Source organism: Periophthalmus magnuspinnatus, chromosome 11 (assembly GCF_009829125.3).
Source record: "Periophthalmus magnuspinnatus isolate fPerMag1 chromosome 11, fPerMag1.2.pri, whole genome shotgun sequence".
NCBI lineage: Eukaryota > Metazoa > Chordata > Actinopteri > Gobiiformes > Gobiidae > Periophthalmus > Periophthalmus magnuspinnatus.
In genome coordinates, this window is record NC_047136.2 from 30905196 (window position 1) to 30925761 (window position 20566).

At 41.1% G+C, this 20566-nt stretch overlaps 2 protein-coding genes across 3 annotated transcripts in view; both read right to left on the bottom strand.

Moving 5' to 3' along the window:
* The window catches only part of myo1g (myosin IG), a 61368-nt gene that overhangs the window by 23516 nt on the left and 17286 nt on the right, over positions 1–20566 (bottom strand). For both annotated transcript variants that reach the window (XM_055225347.1, XM_033991540.2), the window contains exons 6-17: positions 20095–20190; positions 19834–19950; positions 18961–19167; positions 16818–16963; positions 15454–15568; positions 14503–14673; positions 13830–13900; positions 10469–10543; positions 9635–9767; positions 8714–8880; positions 4579–4786; positions 77–300 (exon numbers count right to left, since the gene is read on the bottom strand). In XM_055225347.1, coding sequence (XP_055081322.1) covers positions 77–300; positions 4579–4786; positions 8714–8880; positions 9635–9767; positions 10469–10543; positions 13830–13900; positions 14503–14673; positions 15454–15568; positions 16818–16963; positions 18961–19167; positions 19834–19950; positions 20095–20190 — 1730 coding nt within the window. The remainder of the gene's footprint in view (positions 1–76; positions 301–4578; positions 4787–8713; positions 8881–9634; positions 9768–10468; positions 10544–13829; positions 13901–14502; positions 14674–15453; positions 15569–16817; positions 16964–18960; positions 19168–19833; positions 19951–20094; positions 20191–20566) is intronic.
* The window catches only part of LOC117393383 (cell division control protein 42 homolog), a 274271-nt gene that overhangs the window by 18335 nt on the left and 235370 nt on the right, over positions 1–20566 (bottom strand). The window lies entirely within an intron of this gene.

Consider the following 20566-nt stretch of genomic DNA (forward strand, 5'->3'; position numbering starts at 1 on the left):
AGGAGAGCTTGAAGGAGCCACAGGTTAGCTACGTCCAGGTTAGCTAATTACAGTTGAATATGAGTGCTGTTCTCACCTCTTGTACAGAATTACAGTGATCTTGTGGAATCGGCTGAGTGCTGCTGGAGGCTGGGGCCACTCTAAGCTCCGCCCATAATCGCTCATACTTCGCACGTTAGCGAAGCGGCGCTCCACCTCCCAGAAGTGCGCCTTCACTTTGTAGCGTTTGTAACAGCGCATGATGCTGTATATGGCCCTCATCCTACGGCAGCGCATCCGGGCCAAAGCACCGCGCCACACCTGAGGGGTGAGACAGACAGAGGGGAAAGAAGATATGAAACAGGAGTGACATCACAACATTAGAATGCATCTAGTTTAACTTGAGCTGGAGGACGGGTCAGGATTCTCAGGTGGAATTTGCTGCTTAACTGTCAGATTGCAGATTGGTTGACCTAGTTTATGATTCATATGTCTGTACTTACCGGGCACATCCACATGAAACATCTTCTCCTTCAGTATAAATAAACAAAAGTGAAATTATTTTTTACAATAGCTTCAGAAAGTGGTGTCCTTATTCAAACCCAAAGATTATTGTCATCTGAAGGGACTTTAAACCATAAGATTAAAGACACAAGTTTGTGAAGCTAATCCATAGACTGTATAAAGAAGTGGACCAAGTGAGTGTGGCGTCACCCACAGCAATCGACTCCAGTCAAATGAAGCTCATCGAGGCTAGAAGTTACAACGGCCAATTTAGCAGCCAACTTGGAAAATTGGAATTTTGACCACGAGTATCATAGCAAGCAAAGAACCAATCCGGAGAAAGGCTATTGAAGTAATGTCCCTGTCGATCTAACCTGTTGCTCACGCTAGCGAGAGTGACCTCAGGGAAAGAAAGAGCTTGATTTGTCTGTTATTATTGTTCATATCTTAATTTACAGACACAATAGTGAAATAAAAATACTAAGATTCTAGTACAGAGTGGGTTAATTTGAACATTTTAAGACAAAAACAACTAGCCTGACACCAGCACAGCACAGAGAGAGGGAGGCACAGTTTTTCAATACAAAGTGAATTGGGGCCAGAGCCTATGGAGCTGACAGCGCGTTCATGATCACTTCTTATTTGGAAAGCAGCAGTTAGCTGTTAGCTATGTCCATTTACCCAAATAAGTAATGATAAGGTTCAATATTGGTCTCGCAAGTTTTGATATTTTTTTCAAAAACTGTGAGTCTTCCATAGAGTTTGATGTCTCACGAGTCTGTGTCTACAGATGTACATTAGTCTTAAATTGCAGTGCAATAGACACTAATCTAAGGGGATATTTAATTACTCCTGTGTAAATGCCTGTGATTGGTGTCCACCAACAATCACAGGCAATGACACAACGAAAGTGTCTCTTGTATCTGGGATTGATCTGGTAACCTTTTAGTAAGTGGGTGAACATTTCTGCTGACTGTGGCACTGCTGTTATGAATTCAGAAAGAATGTCTGCTCTGCATAAAAACTTTAACATCCCTTAAATAAGGTCGGGTTAAAAAGACCCATACAAAATCAAACTACAGAACAAAAGATGTGATTGAAGAGTCATTTACACTTGTTACACTGCAAGACCCATTTCTGTGTGTTGAGATTGTAACTGGGACAGCTTGGAGTAATTACAGCTGTACTCATAATTTCTTCTGAAGGTGGAAACTGTTTCAAACACACTGTCCAAAGTTTTTGAAATCAAGATGTCATTTTCAATGACCGAGAAAGGAGAATTTCTACTGCACCTCACTACCTTCAAATGAGTGGTTTGTGGAAAAGCATTGTACTTTTATCTGCTATATAGTTCAAATATATGACACCCATTGATCATTGTGTTATAAACTGGACAACAAAGGGCCGCATGCTGTTGGCCCCTCGTATGGATCGCTGCAGATCACACTAGCGAGTAGCATTTGTCACCAAACTGGCTACGAGACGCTGCCAAATCCTACGTGTATGAACGGAGAAAACTTGAGAATGAAATGCGTATGTCACAGTGGGCGTGAACCAATGCTGAAAATAAGGGTAGATCACACCAATGATGTTCTGAATACAGGAGAATAAAGAATACTCTAATCACTCCAAATACAACAACATAGGATCAATGAGAAGAAAACAACTATAACATGGTTAAAGGATCTGACAAGTCCAGTTTGCAGAATAGCTCTTGATGAAGGTGGACAGCAGACGATAAGCTGAATTTATGTACTTGAAAAAACTAAACACTTCACAGGTATGGAATTATGTTTACAGTTGAAACCAGAAGTTTACATACACTTTATAAAAAGACATGTATACATTTTTCTCACTGTCTGACTTCCTATTTTACTTTTCCTATAGAATTACCAAAATTATTTCTATTTGCTAAATGCCAGAATAATCAGAGAAGGATATTTTTAGACAATTTTTCATGACTTTCAGTCAGAAGTTTACTTGCATTTCATTAGTATTTCGTACCATTGCCTTTAAACTGTATGACTTGGGTCAAATGTTTTGGATATCATTCCACAAGCTTTTCATAATAGTTGGCAAGAATTTTGGCCCATTCCTCCAGACAGAACTGGTGTAACTGAGCCAAGTTTGTGGCTACCTTGCTCACACAGCTCTTTTCAGGCCTGCCCACACATTTTCAACAGGATTGAGATCAGGGCTTTGTGATGGCCACACCAAAATATTGACTTTTTATCTTCAAGCCACTTTGTATCCAGTTTGGTAGTATACTTCGGGTCATTGTCCATTTGAAAGACACATTTGAGCTCAAGCTTTAACTGCCTGGCTAATGTGAATGGGGGGTAAGCTCTCACAAGTATTTTACTTCTGCTTACTCCTTTTGAGCATTGTACAAAATTTGGGATTTGGATGTACACTGTTTTTTTTTTTTGTTTTTTTTTTTTTTATTATTATTATTATTATGTCTGCTCAAATAAACAATATTCATTCATTCATTCATTCAATGTCTTGAGATGCTACTTTAGCATTTGTACATACATAATGTTCTTTCCTCATGATGCCATTTATTTTGTGAAGTGCAGCAGTCCCTCCCGCAGCAAAAAAAAAAAAAAAAAAAAAGAAAACATGATGCTGCCATCCCCATATTTCACAGTTGGGATGGTGTTCACAGGCTTGCAAGTTTCCCCCTTTTTCCTCCAAAGATAACAATGCTCATTATGGCCAAACAGTTTTGTCAAGACCGCAGGACATGTCACCAAAAATGAAGGTCTTTGTCCTTGTGTATATTTGCAAACTGTATCTGGCTCTTTTATCTTTCTTTTGGAGTAATGGGTTCTTCCTGCAGAGTGGCTTTCAGCACAGCACTCGTTGCACTGTGGATAATGTGACTCTCTTACGTTTCAGCAGCATCTTTACAAGGTCTTTTGCTTTTGTTCTTGAGTTGATATGCACATTTTGGACCAGAGCCCGTCTCCTTCCTGAGCGATATGATGACTGGACATTTCCATGGTGTTTATACCTTAGTATAATTGTTTGAACAGATGAAAGAGGCACCTTCAGGCATCTGGAAATTCCATGCCAGGTGTGCCTTCAAATACATCCCACAGAGGTTTCACTAAATTAACTCAAATGCTGTGAATAAACCTATCGGAAGCTTCCAAACCCATGACATCATCATTTGGGTTTTTCCAAATTGTTTAAAGTCATAGTAATCTTACTGTATGTAAACTTCTGACTTAAAAGAAAGTAATGAAAACTCCTTCTCTCATCATTGTGGCATTTAGCAAATAGAACCTATAATAGAATAGAACCTTTAACAGGAAAAGTTTAGTCTCAGTTCATGTGAGACAGTGAGAAAAAAAAAAAGTGTCTTTTTATATGGTGTATGTAAACTTCTGGTTTCAGCTGTACTTATGTCATATTTGCTGCACATGTCCGACCAGGAAGCACAATTATGAAATTCACCAACATATTAAAAAAATGTAATTAGCTCTGTGCACAACATCGTCCTTCACGCTCACTGTTAGCGTCACTACTTCCTGTCCAGTTTTATCTTAATTGAGTTTTTTGCTAAGTCAAACTAAAATGAGGAAAAAAGAAGAAGACACTTCTGTTTTTAGAAACTATTAAGACACAAACATCTACCCAACACTAATGTTAATTTTCAGGCATAAAAAATATGAAAACAACATCACAAACTGAAGTAATCTCTATTCTTCTATATTTATTTTCATTTTAATAGGTGGGTTATTTATTTTATATTTTACGCTGTTAATAAATGGTATAGTCCTGGTGTAGTCCTGCTTTAGCCCTGGTTTAGTCCTGGTTTAGTCCTGGTTTAGACCTGGCTTAGTCCTGTTTTAGTCATGGTTTAGTCCTGCTTTAATCCTGCCTTAGTCCTGCTTTAATCCTGGTTTATTCCTGGTTTAACCCTGACTTAGACTTGATTTAGTCCAATATTTCGTCATGTTTCGTCCTGGTTTAGTCCTGCTTTAGTCCTGTTTTAGTCCTCTTTTAGTCCTAGTTTAACCCCGGTTTAACCCTGGTTTAGACCTGGTTAAGTCCTATTTTAGTCATGGTTTAGTCCTGGTTCAGTACCTTCTGCAGAAACAGCACTAGTATGGGGATGAGCTGGTTCCTCTCCTGCTCCAAACTGAAGAGCGATCGTGGAGACCGGACAAACAATTTGGTCCTCCCATACTCCACGTCCTGGTCAAAGCCGTGCTGAGAGACTATGGCCTTCACTGCCTCTCTGTCATTTGACATCAGGTGGTTCGGCCATGTGTATTCGCAAGTCATCTTATATCTGCAAAGAGAGAGAGGTAAGGACTAAACCAGGAATGAACCAAGACTAAACCAGGATTAAACCAGGACTAAATCAGGAATGAACCAGTACTAAACCAGGACAAACCTAGGACTAATCTAAGAGTAAACCATGTGTACTCACAAGCCATCTTATATTTGCAAACAGAGAGAGATAAGGACTAAACCAGGCCTGAACCAGGACTAAACCAGGCCTGAACCAGGACCAAACCAGGACTGAACCAGGACTAAACCAGGATTAAACCAGGACTAAACTAGGACTTAACTAGGACTAAACCACACAAATTTGCAAGTCATTTTATATCTGCAAACTGAGGGAAATCAGGACTAAACCAGGACTGAACTAGGACTAAACCAGGATTAATCAGGACTAAACCAGGACTAAACTAGGACTAAACCACACGTACTCACAAGTCATCTTATATCTGCAAAAAGAGAAATATAAGGTCTTAACCAGGACAAAACCAGGATAAAATCAAGACTGAACCAGGAGTAAACCAGGGCTAAAGCAGGACTAAGCCACTACTAAACCAGGACTAAACAAGAAATAAACCAGAACTGAACCAGGGCTAAACCAGTGCTAAACCAGGACTAAGCCAGGACTGAAACAGGGCTAATCGAGGGCTATACAAAGAACCAGGCCTAACCTAAAATTTAAGTAAGACTCTTTCCAGACTACACCAGGTCTAACTCAGAACTAAATCAGGACTAAACCATCCTATACCTGAGAACAGATACACATGTGAACAAAATTGTTGGTACCTTTCGGTTAATGAAAGAAAAACTCACAAGGGTCACAGAAATAACTTGAATCTGACAAAAGCAATAAATCAAAATTCTATGAAATTTAACCAATGCAAGTCAGACATTGCTTTTCAACCATGCTTTAACAGAATTATTTTTAAAAATAAACTCAAAAACAGGCCTGGACAAAAATTATGGTACCCATAGAAAAGATTGAAAATAACGTGACCAAAGGGACATGTTAATCCAAGGTGTGTCCACTAATTAGCATCACAATCTTGTAATCAGTCAGCAGGCCTATATATAGGGTTACAGGTCATCACTGTGCTGTTTGGTGACATGGTGTGTACCACACTCAACATGGACCAGAGGAAGCAAAGGAAAGAGTTGTCTCAGGAGATTAGAGAGAAAATTGTAGACAAGCATGTTAAAGGTAAAGGCTATAAGATCATCTCCAAGCAGCTTGATGTTCCTGTGACTACAGTTGCACATATTATTCAGAAATTTAAGATCTATGAGACTGTAGTCAACCTCCCTGGATGAGGCCGCAGGAGGAAAATTGATGACAAATCAAAGAGACAGATAATACGAATGGTGACAAAAGAGCCCAGAAAAACTTCTAAAGGGATTAAATGTGAACTTCAAGCTCAAGGAACATGAGTGTGCGATCGCACCATCTGCTGTTGTTTGAGCCAAAATGGACTTAATGGGAGACGACCAAGGAGGACACCATTGTTGAAAACAAGTCTTTAAAAAGCCAGATTGGAATTTGTCAAACTACATGTTGACAAGCCACAAAGCTTCTGCGAGAATGTCCTATGGACAGATGAGACAAAAATGGGACTTTTTGCCAATGCACATCAGCTCTATGTTCACAGACCCAAGAATGGCTAAGAGGAAAACATTGGACTATTCTAAAGTGGCCTTCTATGAACCTTGACCTAAATCCTATTGAGCATCTGTGCAAGGAGCTGAAACATGCCGTCTGAAAAAGGCAGCCTTCAAACCTGAGACAACTGGAGCAGTTTGCTCATGAGGAGTGGGCCAAAATACCTGCTCAGAGATGTAGAAGTCTCATTGAAAGTTATAGGAATCATGTGATGGCAGTGATTGCCTCAAAAGGTTGTGCAACAAAATATTAAGTTAAGGGGACCGTCATTTTTGTGCAGGCCTGTTTCAGGAGTTTATTTTTTTTTTATAATTATGTTGAAGTATCGTTGAAAAGCAATGTCTGACTTTCATTGGTTAAATTTCATAGAATTTTAATTTATTACTATGGTCAGATTCAAGTTGTTTCTGTGACCATTGTGAGTTTTCTTTCATTAAACAACAACAAAACAATACCAACAATTTTGTCCACGTGTGTATATATGACTATCGTGCCACTATTATATAGAGGAAATTTACAAAGGAAAAAAATATTGACAGTAGCAATATCTAATGACAATATATCATAATTTTCTGACTATAAGCTGCGACTTTTTTCCCACAGTTTGAACCCTGCGGCTTATACAATGTTAATTTATAGAATTTTTCTGGCTAAGGCTACCGGGGGCACTCTCTACAAGTAAATGCAAAAGTGAGACAGATGTGGGGAAAGATTATGCTGAAAAATACACTACTTTTGAACTGTCATTTTGCACATCATGCACACACCCTCAAAATGGAAAACACACAAAGAAATGCAAATGTTGCAACTTTTAAGATAAAGGCAATAGATCTTCGCATCAAAGAAGGAAATACAGCTACTGCACGTAAGATCAGCATCACAGAGCTTACAACCATAGCTACGCGCCACCGCATCGACACTAGAGGTGGAGAACATGGCCCACTCGGAGTCCATGTCCCCAGCCTCCCCTGGGATCAGGAAGAAGCCCTCCCAGAGGTGTGAGTTGAAGATCCCTCTGACAGAGGGCTCCGCCTCCATCAACTGCCACCTTAACATGGTGGAGGGGTTTGAGCACGCGAACGATCCTAGGAGCTATGTTGTTAGGGGCTTCATGCCCCTGGTAGGGTCACCCATGGCAATCATGTCCTGGGAGACGAGTCAGACTAAGAGCGGTTCAGAAGCCCCACATGAGGAGTAACACAGCAAGGCCAGTTACGTCGCCCAGACTGGCGTTACCGGGGCCCCACCCTGGAGCCAGGCCTGGGGTGGGTACTCTGCAGCGAGCGCCTGGTGGCCGGGCCTTTTCCCATGGAGCCCGGCCGGGAACAGCACAAAGGAGCGACGTGGGGCCGTCCTCCTGTGGACCCACCACCTGCAGGAGGAGCCATGAGGGGCGGTGCAAAGGGATCCGGGAGGCACTCGAAAGCAGGGGCTTCGGCGACCAGATCTCCAGACATGGAGACTAGCTCTGGGGGCATGGAATGTCAACTCGCGGGGGGAAGGAGCCTGAGCTTGCGCGGGAGGTTGAGCGTTACCGGCTAGATATAGTCGGCCTCACCTCCACACACAGCTTGGGCTCTGGAACCCAACTCCTTGAGAGGGGCTGGACTCTCCATTTCTCTGGCGTTGCCCGTGGGGAGCGGCGGCGAGCTGGTGTGGGCTTGCTCATTGCCCCACAGCTCAGCCGCCATGTGTTGGAGTTCGCCCCGGTGAACGAGAGGGTCGCATCCCTGTGCCTCCAGGTCGTGGACAGGTCTCTCACTGTTGTGTCGGTCTACGGCCCAAAGAGCAGTGCACAGTACCCGGCCTTCTTGGAGTCCCTGGGAGGGGTACTAGACAGTGTACCAACCGGGAACTCTGTTGTTCTCCTGGGGCACTTCAGTGCCCATGTGGGTAATGACAGTGACACCTGGAGGGCCATGATTGGGAGGAATGGCCTCCCTGATCTGAACCCGAGCAGTGTTTTGTTATTGGACTTCTATGCTAGCCACAGTTTGTCCATAACAAACACCATGTTCGAGCATCAGTGCATGTGACACCAGGACACCCTAGGCTGGAGGTCGATGATCGACTTTGTTGTCGTGTCATCTGATCTCCGGCAGCATGTCTTGGACACTCGGGTGCAGCTTATATATGTACAAAATTGATTTTATTTTCAAATTTAACTGGTGCGGCTTATATTCGGGTGCACTATATAGTCCAACATTTACGGTAGTTTGGATTTTGAATTTCTACAGTCAGATATTATATACAAAATGCTAGCATTAGCATCTTCACCTCTGCAGAAACCTCTCGTAGGGCTGTCTGTAGGCGAATCCTGCTCTCCGCACCATCACGTTCTCCAACAGACCCAAGTATGCCACCTGGTGTCTGCAGCGAGCATCATCAAAGATCACTGAGGACTTCAGCTCATTGGGTTTAATACAGCGCACGTAGTAAGGCTCCTGTAAAACAAAATTAATAATAATAAAAAATAAAAAAACATTGTATTAGGTTCATGACCAAAAGACTGAATTCAAGCTAGATTGAATTTGTAGCTTTTAGCCATGTTATGAGTCAAGCACACACATCAAACTGGGACAAAATTTGAAAACCAAGTGTGGTTTGTCACCTGCCTATCTTATAATTATGCTATTGCTCTTGCCTGGAATGTTTCATTAAAGGCTGCAGTCTGAGGGCATTTGGTGACCTCAGTGATGCTCATCTGACCGTCAGGCCACATCTGCTGCAGCACTGCGTTTGAGCTGAGGGAGGAAAAACACTGAGCGTGCCAGTATTTTTTTTTATTACAGATTTATTTATTTTTTCCATGTATTTGAGCAAAATGTGTACTTGGGTATTAGGTACTTTGGTATGCTTGTATTTGTACATGATGAAAATACAGAATAAATGTATATAGATAAACTTACAAATAAATAACAAATATTACATAGTGTCTTGCCCCAGTACAAATATAAGCAAAATAAGTCCTCTGTGTATTGTCTGCATCTAATTAGAAAGCATTTAAATTGCCTAATAAACAGGAAGTGTAAGATGACAAAATGTTTTGTGTGTGTTTGTGTGTGTATATATATATATATATATATATATATATATATATATATATATATATTTATATATTTATATATATATATATATTTATATTTATATTTATATTTATTTATATTTATATTTATATATATATATACACATTGAGACCTTGCATGCCAGTTTGTCGACCAGGGCGATGATGGAGTTTTTGAAGAGCGTGGCTGCAGTCTGAGGGCGTTTGGTGACCTCAGTGATGCTCATCTGACCATCAGGCCACATCTGCTGCAGCACTGCGTTTGAGCTGAGGGAGGAAACACACTGAGCATGCCAGTACTTTTTGAAACTGCAGACACATGATTTCATGACTATACAACTTAAACTTCCTTTTTAAAATTTGTTACATATTCTTTTGTACACTTTTTGCAAGTGAAAAATATAATTACTTTTAAAGAGGGAGTATTATGCTTCTCTGGGGTATTAACTGATAACACGTAATATATTTAGATCAGTTTTATTATTTTTGATGCTATGAGTCACCCTTCAGAGCACTTTCACAACACAATCAGCGTTCATCCTAATGAAACTACTCCACATCGCATCAGGTTTGTGAAGTTGTAGGGTATTGTTTTGTAGCCTGCCTTTTTATACCTGGAGAATTGTCAAGTGGGAGCATGGATGCTAATAGACAAAGGCTTGTCTATAAACTTGCGATTGCAAAATTGCTCAAACATGCATGGATGACATTTAAAACCTCTTCAGCCATGTTTTTGATGAAGGAACAACATTATAACATGGCAAAAAGAAAAAAAAAAAGTTGGTTTTCCATAATACCCCCTCTTTAAACATGTATTTTAGATTTAGAGAACAGTTTTTGCAAGTGATAAATAGAATTACTTTTACATTATGGTGATTAATTAGGATAATGTACAAAACACATTTGTGCTCTTGCACATGAAGGCTATTGGGATTGAGCACTTTAGACATTGATATGCTGTGTTTTACCTGTTGAACATGAGCCGTTTGAAATCCTGAAACAGCGGGTCTTTGTTTTTGTCCAAGAATCCTTCAATGGAATATCTGTAAAAGAGATGGAAGAAAAAAGGGAGAGGATATTACAGTGTATTTTTAACTGTAGCCTCAAGCGGTGATGGTGAGGTGTGGGAGCCAAGTTTAATTAATATATAATTATGCATGCAAATTAAAGTGTTTATTTTGTTATAAATGCTGTTTTATGTTTACATGAAAAGTCATATTGTGAGATTTAATATTTCATTTATATAATTAAGCTAAAATTATTTGATTGTTTTGAAGCGTGATTTTTGGAAAATACCTTAGAATTATTATATTACTGAAGTTTTATATAAATATGTTACTGTCGCTTTAAGAGTGAGAGTGCGCACTAGAGAAAAAACAAAAACACACAATTGAAATGTGCTCAGTTGAGGCAGGGCATAAAGACGGAACCAAGTGGTTTTCTTACCATAGTATTGTTTATTTCTTAAGAATGGCTTGGCTTTGATTACCTCTTTAAGATTTTGCAAGCTGTGAATTAAACCAAGACTAAACTAAAACTACACTAGGCTTAACTAAGGACCAGGACCAACACAGGGCTCAACAATTTTATATCTTGATTCCTGTTTTATGTTGCATGGAAAATTGATAATATCAATATCTTCTAGTTTATAGGCAAATACTCAACCCAGTACACCATTGCTGCACAACAATGTTGAGGCAGATTTCAAAATTTCTGGTTTTGTCCAACATTAAAAACACAAGAGGTACACACTGATACAAAGTTTTCTAGAAAACAGCCAAACAAATTTTAAAATCAGACAAAAGATTATTATAATGTTAAAGTGCATTTAGAAAGTGAAAGCTCCAGCTTTAATAATAGTTCATCTCTCACATGACGTCTAGTCTGATCTATATCCACATTTAGACCCCGACAGATGGGGTCTGAGAGATTGAGAATACTGTGAGCTGACTGGACAGAAGACAGGAAGTAAGAGTAAAAGAGGTCAGAGCAGGAGACAGGTTTTATGACAGGACAAACAATTTTGAGCCTGCCTAATACGTGACCAGGAAGTAACTTGAAGTAACGAGCAGCAGAGAAGAGGGTGAAATGGAGCAGAGGATAGAAAAAAGTGGGTTAGATAGAGCAGAGGATGCAGAGAGGGTCAGATGGAATAGAGGATGCAGAGGGTGCAGAGGATGCAGAGGAGAGGGCCAGAGGAGCAGAGGATGCAGAGAAGAGGGCCAGAGGAGTAGAGGATGCAGAGGAGAGGGTCAGAAGAGCAGAGGATGCAGAGGAGAGGGGCAGAGGAGCAGAGGATGTAAAGAAGAGGGGCAAAGGAGCAGAGGATGCAGAGGAGAGGGGCAGAGGAGCAGAGGATGCAGAAAAGTGGGTCAGTTGTAGCAGAGGATGCAGAGGGTATTGGGAACATTTATATAACTGCACTGGATAAAGTGCTGTGTCTACAGAAGTTTCAGACAACAGGCAATAAACCAGGACAGGTACAAAAAGGAGGGTAGGGAGGGAGGGAGGGAGAGAGAGAGGCAGAGAGCTTTTTGTAATAAGAACTCCTAAAGTCCTGGTCCAGTCCTGGTTTTGACACTGCCCTTGTTTGGTCCTGGGACATGCCCAGAACACCGCTTGTATCCATGATCTTCTCCTTTGGGTCATTACCCAAAGATCATGACCATAGATGAGGGCAGGAACATAGATTGAACTATAAATAAAGAGCTTTGCCTTTCGACTCAGCTCCTTCTACACCAAAATAGAACCATACAGTTACATCATGCAGATTCTGCACCGATCCGACTGTTAATCTCACGCTCTATCCTTCCCTCACTCATGAACAAGACCCTGAGATACTTGAACTCCTCCACTTGAGGCAAGGACTCACCACCCACCCGAAGAGGGCAAGCCACCTTTTTCCGATCGAGCACCATGGCCTCGGATTTGGAGGAGCTGATTCTCATCCCAGCCGCTTCACACTCTGCTGCAAACCGCCCCAGTGCCTGCTGCAGGTCCTGGCTCGAAGAAGCCATCAGGACAACATCATCTGCAAACAGCAGAGATGAGATCCAGTGGTTCCTGAACCGGACCTCCTCCGGCCCCCGGCTGCACCTAGAAAGTCTGACCATAAATATAATGAACAGAACTGGTGACAAAGGGCAGCCCTGGTGGAGTCCAACATGCACCGGGAACAGGTCTGACTTACTGCTGGCAATGCGAACAAAGCTTCTGCTCCAGTCATACAGGGAATGGACAGCCCAGAGCACCCCCTAAAGGACACCATAAGGAACACAGTCGAATGCCTTTTCCAGATCCACAAAACACATGTTGACTGGTTGGACAAACGAACCCTGAACCCTCGAGGACCCAATGGAGAGTATAGAGCTGGTCCAGTGTTCTGCAACCGGGACGAAAACTGCACTGCTCCTGCCGGTTCAACTACCAGTTGGATTCTCTTCTCCAGTACCCTGGAATAGACCTTACTGAATAGAAGACTGAAGAGTATGTTTGCCCTGGAGTTGGAACACACCGTTCGGTCCCCCTTTGTAAAAATGGGTCTGCCAGTCCAGTGGTACTGTCCCCAACCGCCATGCAATGTTGGATAGACATTCAGCCAAGACAGCTAAGCACCACAACATCCAGAGACTTATGGTACTAAAGACGGACCTCAACCATCCCCGGAGCCTTGCCACCAAGGAGCTTCCCAACCACCTCAGTGACTTCAACCAGGGTGATGGATGAGTCCGCCTCCAGGTCCCCAGTCTCTGCTTCCTCCTCAGAAGACATGATGGTGGGACTGAGGAGATCCTCCAAGTATTCCTTTCACCATCCAACAACATCCCCATTCAAGGTCAGCAGCTCTCCGCTTGCACTGTAAACAGTGTTGGTGAAGCACTGCTTCCCTCTTCTGAGGCATCGGACGATTTGCCAGAATTTCTTTGAGGCCGTCCGATAGTCCTTCCTCATGGCCTCCCCGAACTCTTCAAAAACCCAAGTTTTTGCCTCTGCAACCGCAAGAGTTGCGGCACGCTTGCCCCCCCCGGTACTCGTCAAGTGCCTCAGGAGTCCCACAAGCCAACAAGGCTCAATAGCTTATTCAGCCTGATGGCATCCCTTACTTCCGGTGTCCACCACCGGGTTCGGGGCACCGTAGACCTTACAACCACAACTACGAGCATCTGCATCAACAATAGAGGTGGAGAACATGGCCCACTCAGAGTCCATGTCCCCAGCCTCCTGTTGGACCTGGGATTTACGTTATTCATGTAAATAATTGTTTTAAACTGTCAGATTAATTCACAGTCCAAACGTTTGCTCTGTATTCGATAAAACAGTAAAACTCACGTGACTTCTCCTGCATAGTGCTGTATCCTGAAATGCTTCTGGAACTCCAGGCTTTTATCTGATGGGTTCAACTGGAACAGACACAGAGAATATCAAAAACAAAATTAACTTTATGAAGGACAACAAACATGGAGCCACTGTGGGAAATATATCCTAGTAACAGGTTGCCCTCTAGTGGCAATGAACTGCAGTGCACGGAACTGGAAAGAAACCTGTACACACACATTCCAGCCAAGACCCTGTGGGACAAGATAGGGCAGTGTTGAGGCAGAAACAAGTGATGGCAACATTAGAAAAGAACATGCATGCATACATACATGCATGCATGCATGCATACATGCATACATGCATACATGCATACATGCATACATACACACATACACACATACATACATACATACATACATACATACAGGACAACACACAGAGCAACAGTTTTGCCTCTGCTGCTCCAACTACTAACCAGACCTGAACTTGCTTAGCTTCTGAGATCTGACAAGCTCAGGCTTTGGAGGTTTGGCCATGGTTTAGAGTGAGTATTAGGAGAACTTGTCCATGCTTTGGAGACAGATTTTTATTGGGGACCTCCCTCTCATCACTCTCTCTCGCTCCTCTCTCTGGGTTTGTGGGTGCTAGTTTGTGGGTGCTGTAGGGGTCTCTTGGTCTCTGTTACCTGTCTGGACATGTAGTGTGGGTGCTGGGAGAGCTTGTTGTCCATGCTTTGAAGACAGATTGTATCGGTGACTTGTCCCACATTAAGACAGGCCTCATCCAGGATGGAGATGATTCCTCGGTGCTGCTGCTCCACCAGATCCACAATGATCTGGTTATCACAGTAATCGATCTAAAACAAACAACATAAAAAACTGTTTGTCCAGGGACAATATAGGCTCAGTTTTGGCCCAGTTTTGGTCCAGTTTTCATCCATCAGGCAAGAGAACGTTTTCCGTATTGATTAAATTGTATTTTACTGTAAAATATTCAAAAGGTAAATTCACAAATGTTGAACCTGACCATTTCTATTAGTGACTAGACCTGTAGAATTGTACAACAGCTGCCCCAATCTGTATTAAATATTATTGGCCTATAGAATGTTGTGTTTTTATCAGGGCCAGCCCTAGTTTTCAGGGGGCCCTAAGCAGAATGTGTCTCTGGACCCCTCAGCAGCGGATGTACCTGGGCTCAGCTATTGGCAATTCTCATTTGACAACATTATCACCATGCTCTCATCACCTTGTCCAATTGTGTTTTTATTTAAATGGCCAAAAGATTGAAATGTTTTAGTCTAATTTGCAAAACAGCCTTTCAAAAGTAACTCAGCGGCCTCAGCGTACCTTGGGGGTGTAAACACATAAATAAAACAAATGTAGGCCCAGATATTTTGTATATATACTATATATACAAAAAATAAATAAATAAAAAATAGAGGGTTATTTAGGCTGCTGTAAACACCCGAGCACTGTTTCTAGTATAACTTTACATATTAAATTATTTTCTGTACAAATGTATGAGCACTTGGGGGCACTCTGGTGGCCTTGGGGCCCTAAGCAGCTGCTTATTCTGCTTATAGGCTGGGCCGGCCCTGGCTGTTATCTGAAACTCAGCGACATCTCCTCTGACTCACATGTTCCCAGACAATTCCTTCTCTCTCGTACTCCTCCTGCTCCTGCTGCAGAATCAGCTCGATGAACAGGTGCTGTAGTTTCTCATTACAATAGTTTATACAAAACTGCTCAAAACTGGAGAAACAAAGAAGAAAAACATGTAGCATGTAACATGTAGCAACAAACTCTGTCAGTGTAAAAAATAGAGAGAAAGGTCCATATTATGCTATTTTCTGATCTAAGTTATAATGTTGTTACCTCATCACAAACAGACTTGGAGTGATGTTTTATTTCATTCACACATGTTAAACACACAAATCCTGCATAATTAGGCTGAGCTCTCTCAAACGGAAAGCACTGTTCTAACTTGTGATGTCATTGCGTGGTAGTACAGAAAAGGCTCCACTGTGTTTTTAAACTCCATACATCTTTACTAGAATCATTTGGATAATTTCTGTTCTGGAATTGCCAATCTCTACTGAACAAAGGGTAAAAGGAGTTGTTACCTTGAAAACTGCCACTTCGTGACATCACAAGGTGAAACAGACCATTTTGAGGTTTGTAGGTGTAGACAGACTAATAATAGAGGGTTACTATATACATGCATATATACATATGTGACTGAAGCAAAACACAACTCCAAGTATGTTTTTGATGAGATAACAGCATTCTAACATGGCTTAGGTGGTTTTCACACATGTTAATGCGATCTGTGGACCGACCCTAGTGCGCACTAGATTTAGTTCTGTTTACTTTACTTTTGGGCCGGTCTTGTTTACATACACGGAGCATCATTCACCCCAAACATGCTCTATGAGCCCCATGATAACCAAACTTATTTTTATGACAAAGCGCTTCAAGTGGACAGGGCCCTGTGAATATGCACACACGCTCACTTTCCTGGTGCTATACGAGGTGGTCTTTTCTTTCACCTGTGGCTAAATACACCATGAGGACTGGTCACAACAGAGAAAATATACACAGAAAGACCCATGGTCACCTGTGCAGACAGAGCCAATAGGAGACTTGTCACTGATATTAAGTCGATTAGTAATATAGAATCTTTAAAAATTGTATTTATTTATTTTTATTTGAATTAGGACAGTACATATTAATCAATGCATCTACAAAAAGTTTCCACATAAATATGCCAGAGTTAGCACTGGAGTTAAACTTTAACCCTTGTACTAATGCAGGTGCAAACATGAAACATTCAATATGAAAACAAAGATTTAGACATTACACCAGTCAGACATAAACACACAACATGAGAACACAATAACATGATATTACACTATTTACAATAGAAGTGTCTCAGTCTAGAGTATAAAGAAATAAAGTATAAAGAAGTAAACATAAACAATCCACTTAAAAAATTACAGACCTGTTGTTTTCAAAGATCTCAAAGCCGTAGATGTCCAGGACTCCGATGACAGTGTTTTTTCCATGAAGCACTGGGTTGTAGTTTTTGACCTCGATGATGCTGTTGATGCGACCGACGATCCAAGCGAACAATCTCTCGTATAAGGCCTAAAAGGAAACAGAGTTCATTTGGACCAAAAAATTATTTAGTTTTAGTCTTTGATGAAAATTCAGTCAAATTCATTTTAGTTTTTTCATCTAGTTTGACTCAACTAAATGTCACGTTAACTTAGAGTAATACACTAAATCCATAATAGTTTTAGTCAATCAAAAATATATATTTTGTTGTAACTATTACTTTTATTATAACTATTACTTATTGTAATTTTATTTATTTATTATTAAGATTTATTTGATGAAAATATCAGTACTTTTAACCAACCAACCTTTGTTTTGTTAGTTTTAGTCAACAAAATGTACAGTTGAAACCAGAAGTTTATATACACTATATAAGAAGACACATACACTTTTACAATTTTTTCATGACTTTCTTCAGAGTCAGAAGTTTACATACAGTGAGATTACTATACATTTAAACATGAAAATGTCATGATGTCATGTCTTTGGAAGCTTATTATTTATTGACAACATTTGAGTTAATTAGAGACACACCTGTGGATGTATCAGAAGGCACACCTGAAACACACTGCTTCATTGTGTAACATCATGGGAAAGACAAAATAAATAAGCCAAGATATCAGGAAGAGAATTGGTGCATGAGTCAGGTTCATCCTTGAGTACAATTTCTAGATGCCTGAAGGCACCATGTTTATCTGTTCAAACAGTTCTTATAAACACTATGAGAATGTCCAGCCATCATACCACTCAGAAAGGAGACAGGTTCTGTGTCCTAGAGATGAACGTGCTTTAGTCCAAAATGTGCATATCAACCCAAGAAAAAAAGCAAAAGACCTTGAGAAGATGCTGCTGAAGCATAAGAGAGTCACATTATCCACAGTGAAACAAGTTCTGTACCAACATGGGCTGAAAGGCCACTCTGCAGGAAGAACCCATTACTGTGCTCCAAAAGAAACATTAAAAACCCAAATTACAGTTTGTAAATGCACACAGGGACAAACACCTTCATTTTTGATGACATGTCCTATGGTCTGACAAAACTAAAATTGAGAACACCATCTCAACAGTGAAATACGAGGGTGGCAGCATCACTTTGTGGGGTGGATTAGCTGCAGGAGGGACTGCTGCACTTCACAAAATAAATGGCATCATGAGGAAAGAACAAGGAACAAGGTTAACAAAGTCAATTTTTTGGAGTGGCATCACAAAGCCCTGATCTCAATCCTAATGAAAATCTATGGACAGACCTGAAAAGGCCTGTGCGAGAAAGGCAACAAACTTGGCTCAGTTACACCAGTAGATTTTGAAGAAAGTAGAAATTGTCTAAAAAATCCTTCTCTCATTATTCTGGCATTTAGCAAATATAAATAATTTTGGTAATTCTATAGGAAAAGTAAAATAGGAAAGATTTAGTCTGTTTTTATGTCAGACAGGGAGAAAAAACTGTATGTGTCTTTTTATATAGTGTATGTAAACTTCTGGTTTCAACTGTCGACCAATTCAGTCATCAGTGTTACTTTTAACTGAGTTTTTTATTTCGTTTCATTCAGCAAAAATATTATTTTAACAAAAACAAACATTTTCATTGTTGAAATTAACACTGGAACACATTTAAAGGTACAGTAAGTAACTTTCTGGAATTCGCACATCACCTGCATGATTCCATGGAAATAAATAGTTAAAACCATACTTTGGAACATTCTCCATGGAGATACGTTTTATGCCATACTGTGGAATATTATAGCCAAAGCAACAACATTTCTATGAAAATAAGCAGGAAGAGGCCCTTCTTCAAGTTAAATAAGAGTCAGGTCTGTGGAGATGCAAGGAAGAAAACATGCAATTACATTTTTTCTTTTTTTTTCCTGTTTATTTTTTTGGCTAAAAAGTTACATAATGTGGGTTAAACAGTAGTCAAGAAGACGTGAAATAGAAGGAACAATCTGTTGTTTATGCAGATGATAGTTTGAATCGATGTGTTTATGAGCTAAACACTTTCCTTATGTATTGTGCTATATATTTCTGACCTTTGCGAACGCATCTCTTCCGAAGGAGGCCTCCTGTTCAGAGTGCTCCTTCTGGATGACATCGCCACCCCCTGTGGCCACGGTTCGGCACAGCAGGCTGGTCCTGAGGGAACCCGGGTCGGTGTGAGTCAGAGCCGAGATATGAACCAGAAACTCAGGAGTGGAGACAAAGACAGACTCAGCCTCACTCTCAAACTGGAGGTTACCCTGGACACAGAGACACAAGTGTTCATTCATCAAGACACAAAGAGAGGATTTGCATATCCACAAAAAGGAAACATGTTTCCAGGTAAAGATACAATAATCTTTATATGTGGAACTTTTCTGACGAAGGAGTCTACCACCTGCTTGTTAAAACAAGAATCCAAAGTTCTCCTGCATCTCACAAGGAAGTGCATAATTATGATTAGGGCAGAATAATTTGGGAAAATATCTAGCTGTAATTTTTTCTATCAAGCATTGTGATTGCGGTTAGATTTAAGATTTGTTTTAGATTCTGTTGACATTTTAAACATGTCAAGAAGAACTGACAAAAAGACTGAAATCTGAACTGACAAACTAAGACAAGGATCACATTTCAGAATGTTTTTACAGATTTAAGCTACAGGGTTAGCAGTTTTTTGCGCAGAATAAGACCTCATGGAGAGACGGGGAGGGCATCTGATACACAGGGATAATTCAGAACATGACTGGACAGATCTCAACTCCAGGATTAACAGTTTTTATGCAAAATAATGGAGATTGTGCTCTGTGTGGAAATTAGGGTACTTTAAAAATGGCAACCTTTGTGATAATTGTGCCCTTTCAAATAGCAATTTTGATTTGACTGTGATTCATCTCTCAGCCTTAACGATCAGTCTAACTGATCCTCACCAGAAGCAGAATCGTGGCCAGAGTCTCGTAGATGGAGCTGATCTCTTTTTCTGTGAAGCCGATCACCTGCAGCGCATGCCGCACCGCCTTGTGGCTCAAACAGTCATTGTTCGAAGTCTGAGAAATAAAGTTTTTATTTAAACACTTTGATAAGAAATGTGTTAGACCAGGGGTCGGCAACCCGCGACTCCGGAGCCGTCTTTCATCCTTTGCGTGTTAAAGGTTGCCGACCCCTGTGTTAGACTGTGTGTTTAGGCTCACAGTAGCTGCAGCGCCCTCTCTGGTGTATGTGTAAAGCGCAGGATCGTTCTGTAGGTGCAGAGACCGAAGGACCTCTTCAGAATCTCCTCGAAGTAACTGGGAAAAGATAAAAAATAATTTAAACATCACTGACTTTAAATGATATATTTATCTATTTTAAGTGCATATGACAGGTTGGACTACTCATTTTGCCAAAACATAGTTAAGATCATTATATTTAATATTTTGCCAAAATGTTTACAATTTATGAAGAAAAACACAACAATGCCGTTTACGTCGCCCAGACTGGCATTACCGGGGCCCCACCCTGGAGCCAGGCCTGGGGTGGGTGCTCGGCAGCGAGCGCCTGGTGGCCGGGCCCAGCCCAAAGGAACGACGTAGGGCCGTCCTCCCGTGGACCCACCACCTGTGAGAGGAGCCATGAGGGGCGGGTGCAGAGAGATCTGGGCGGCAGTCGAAGGCGGAGACCTCG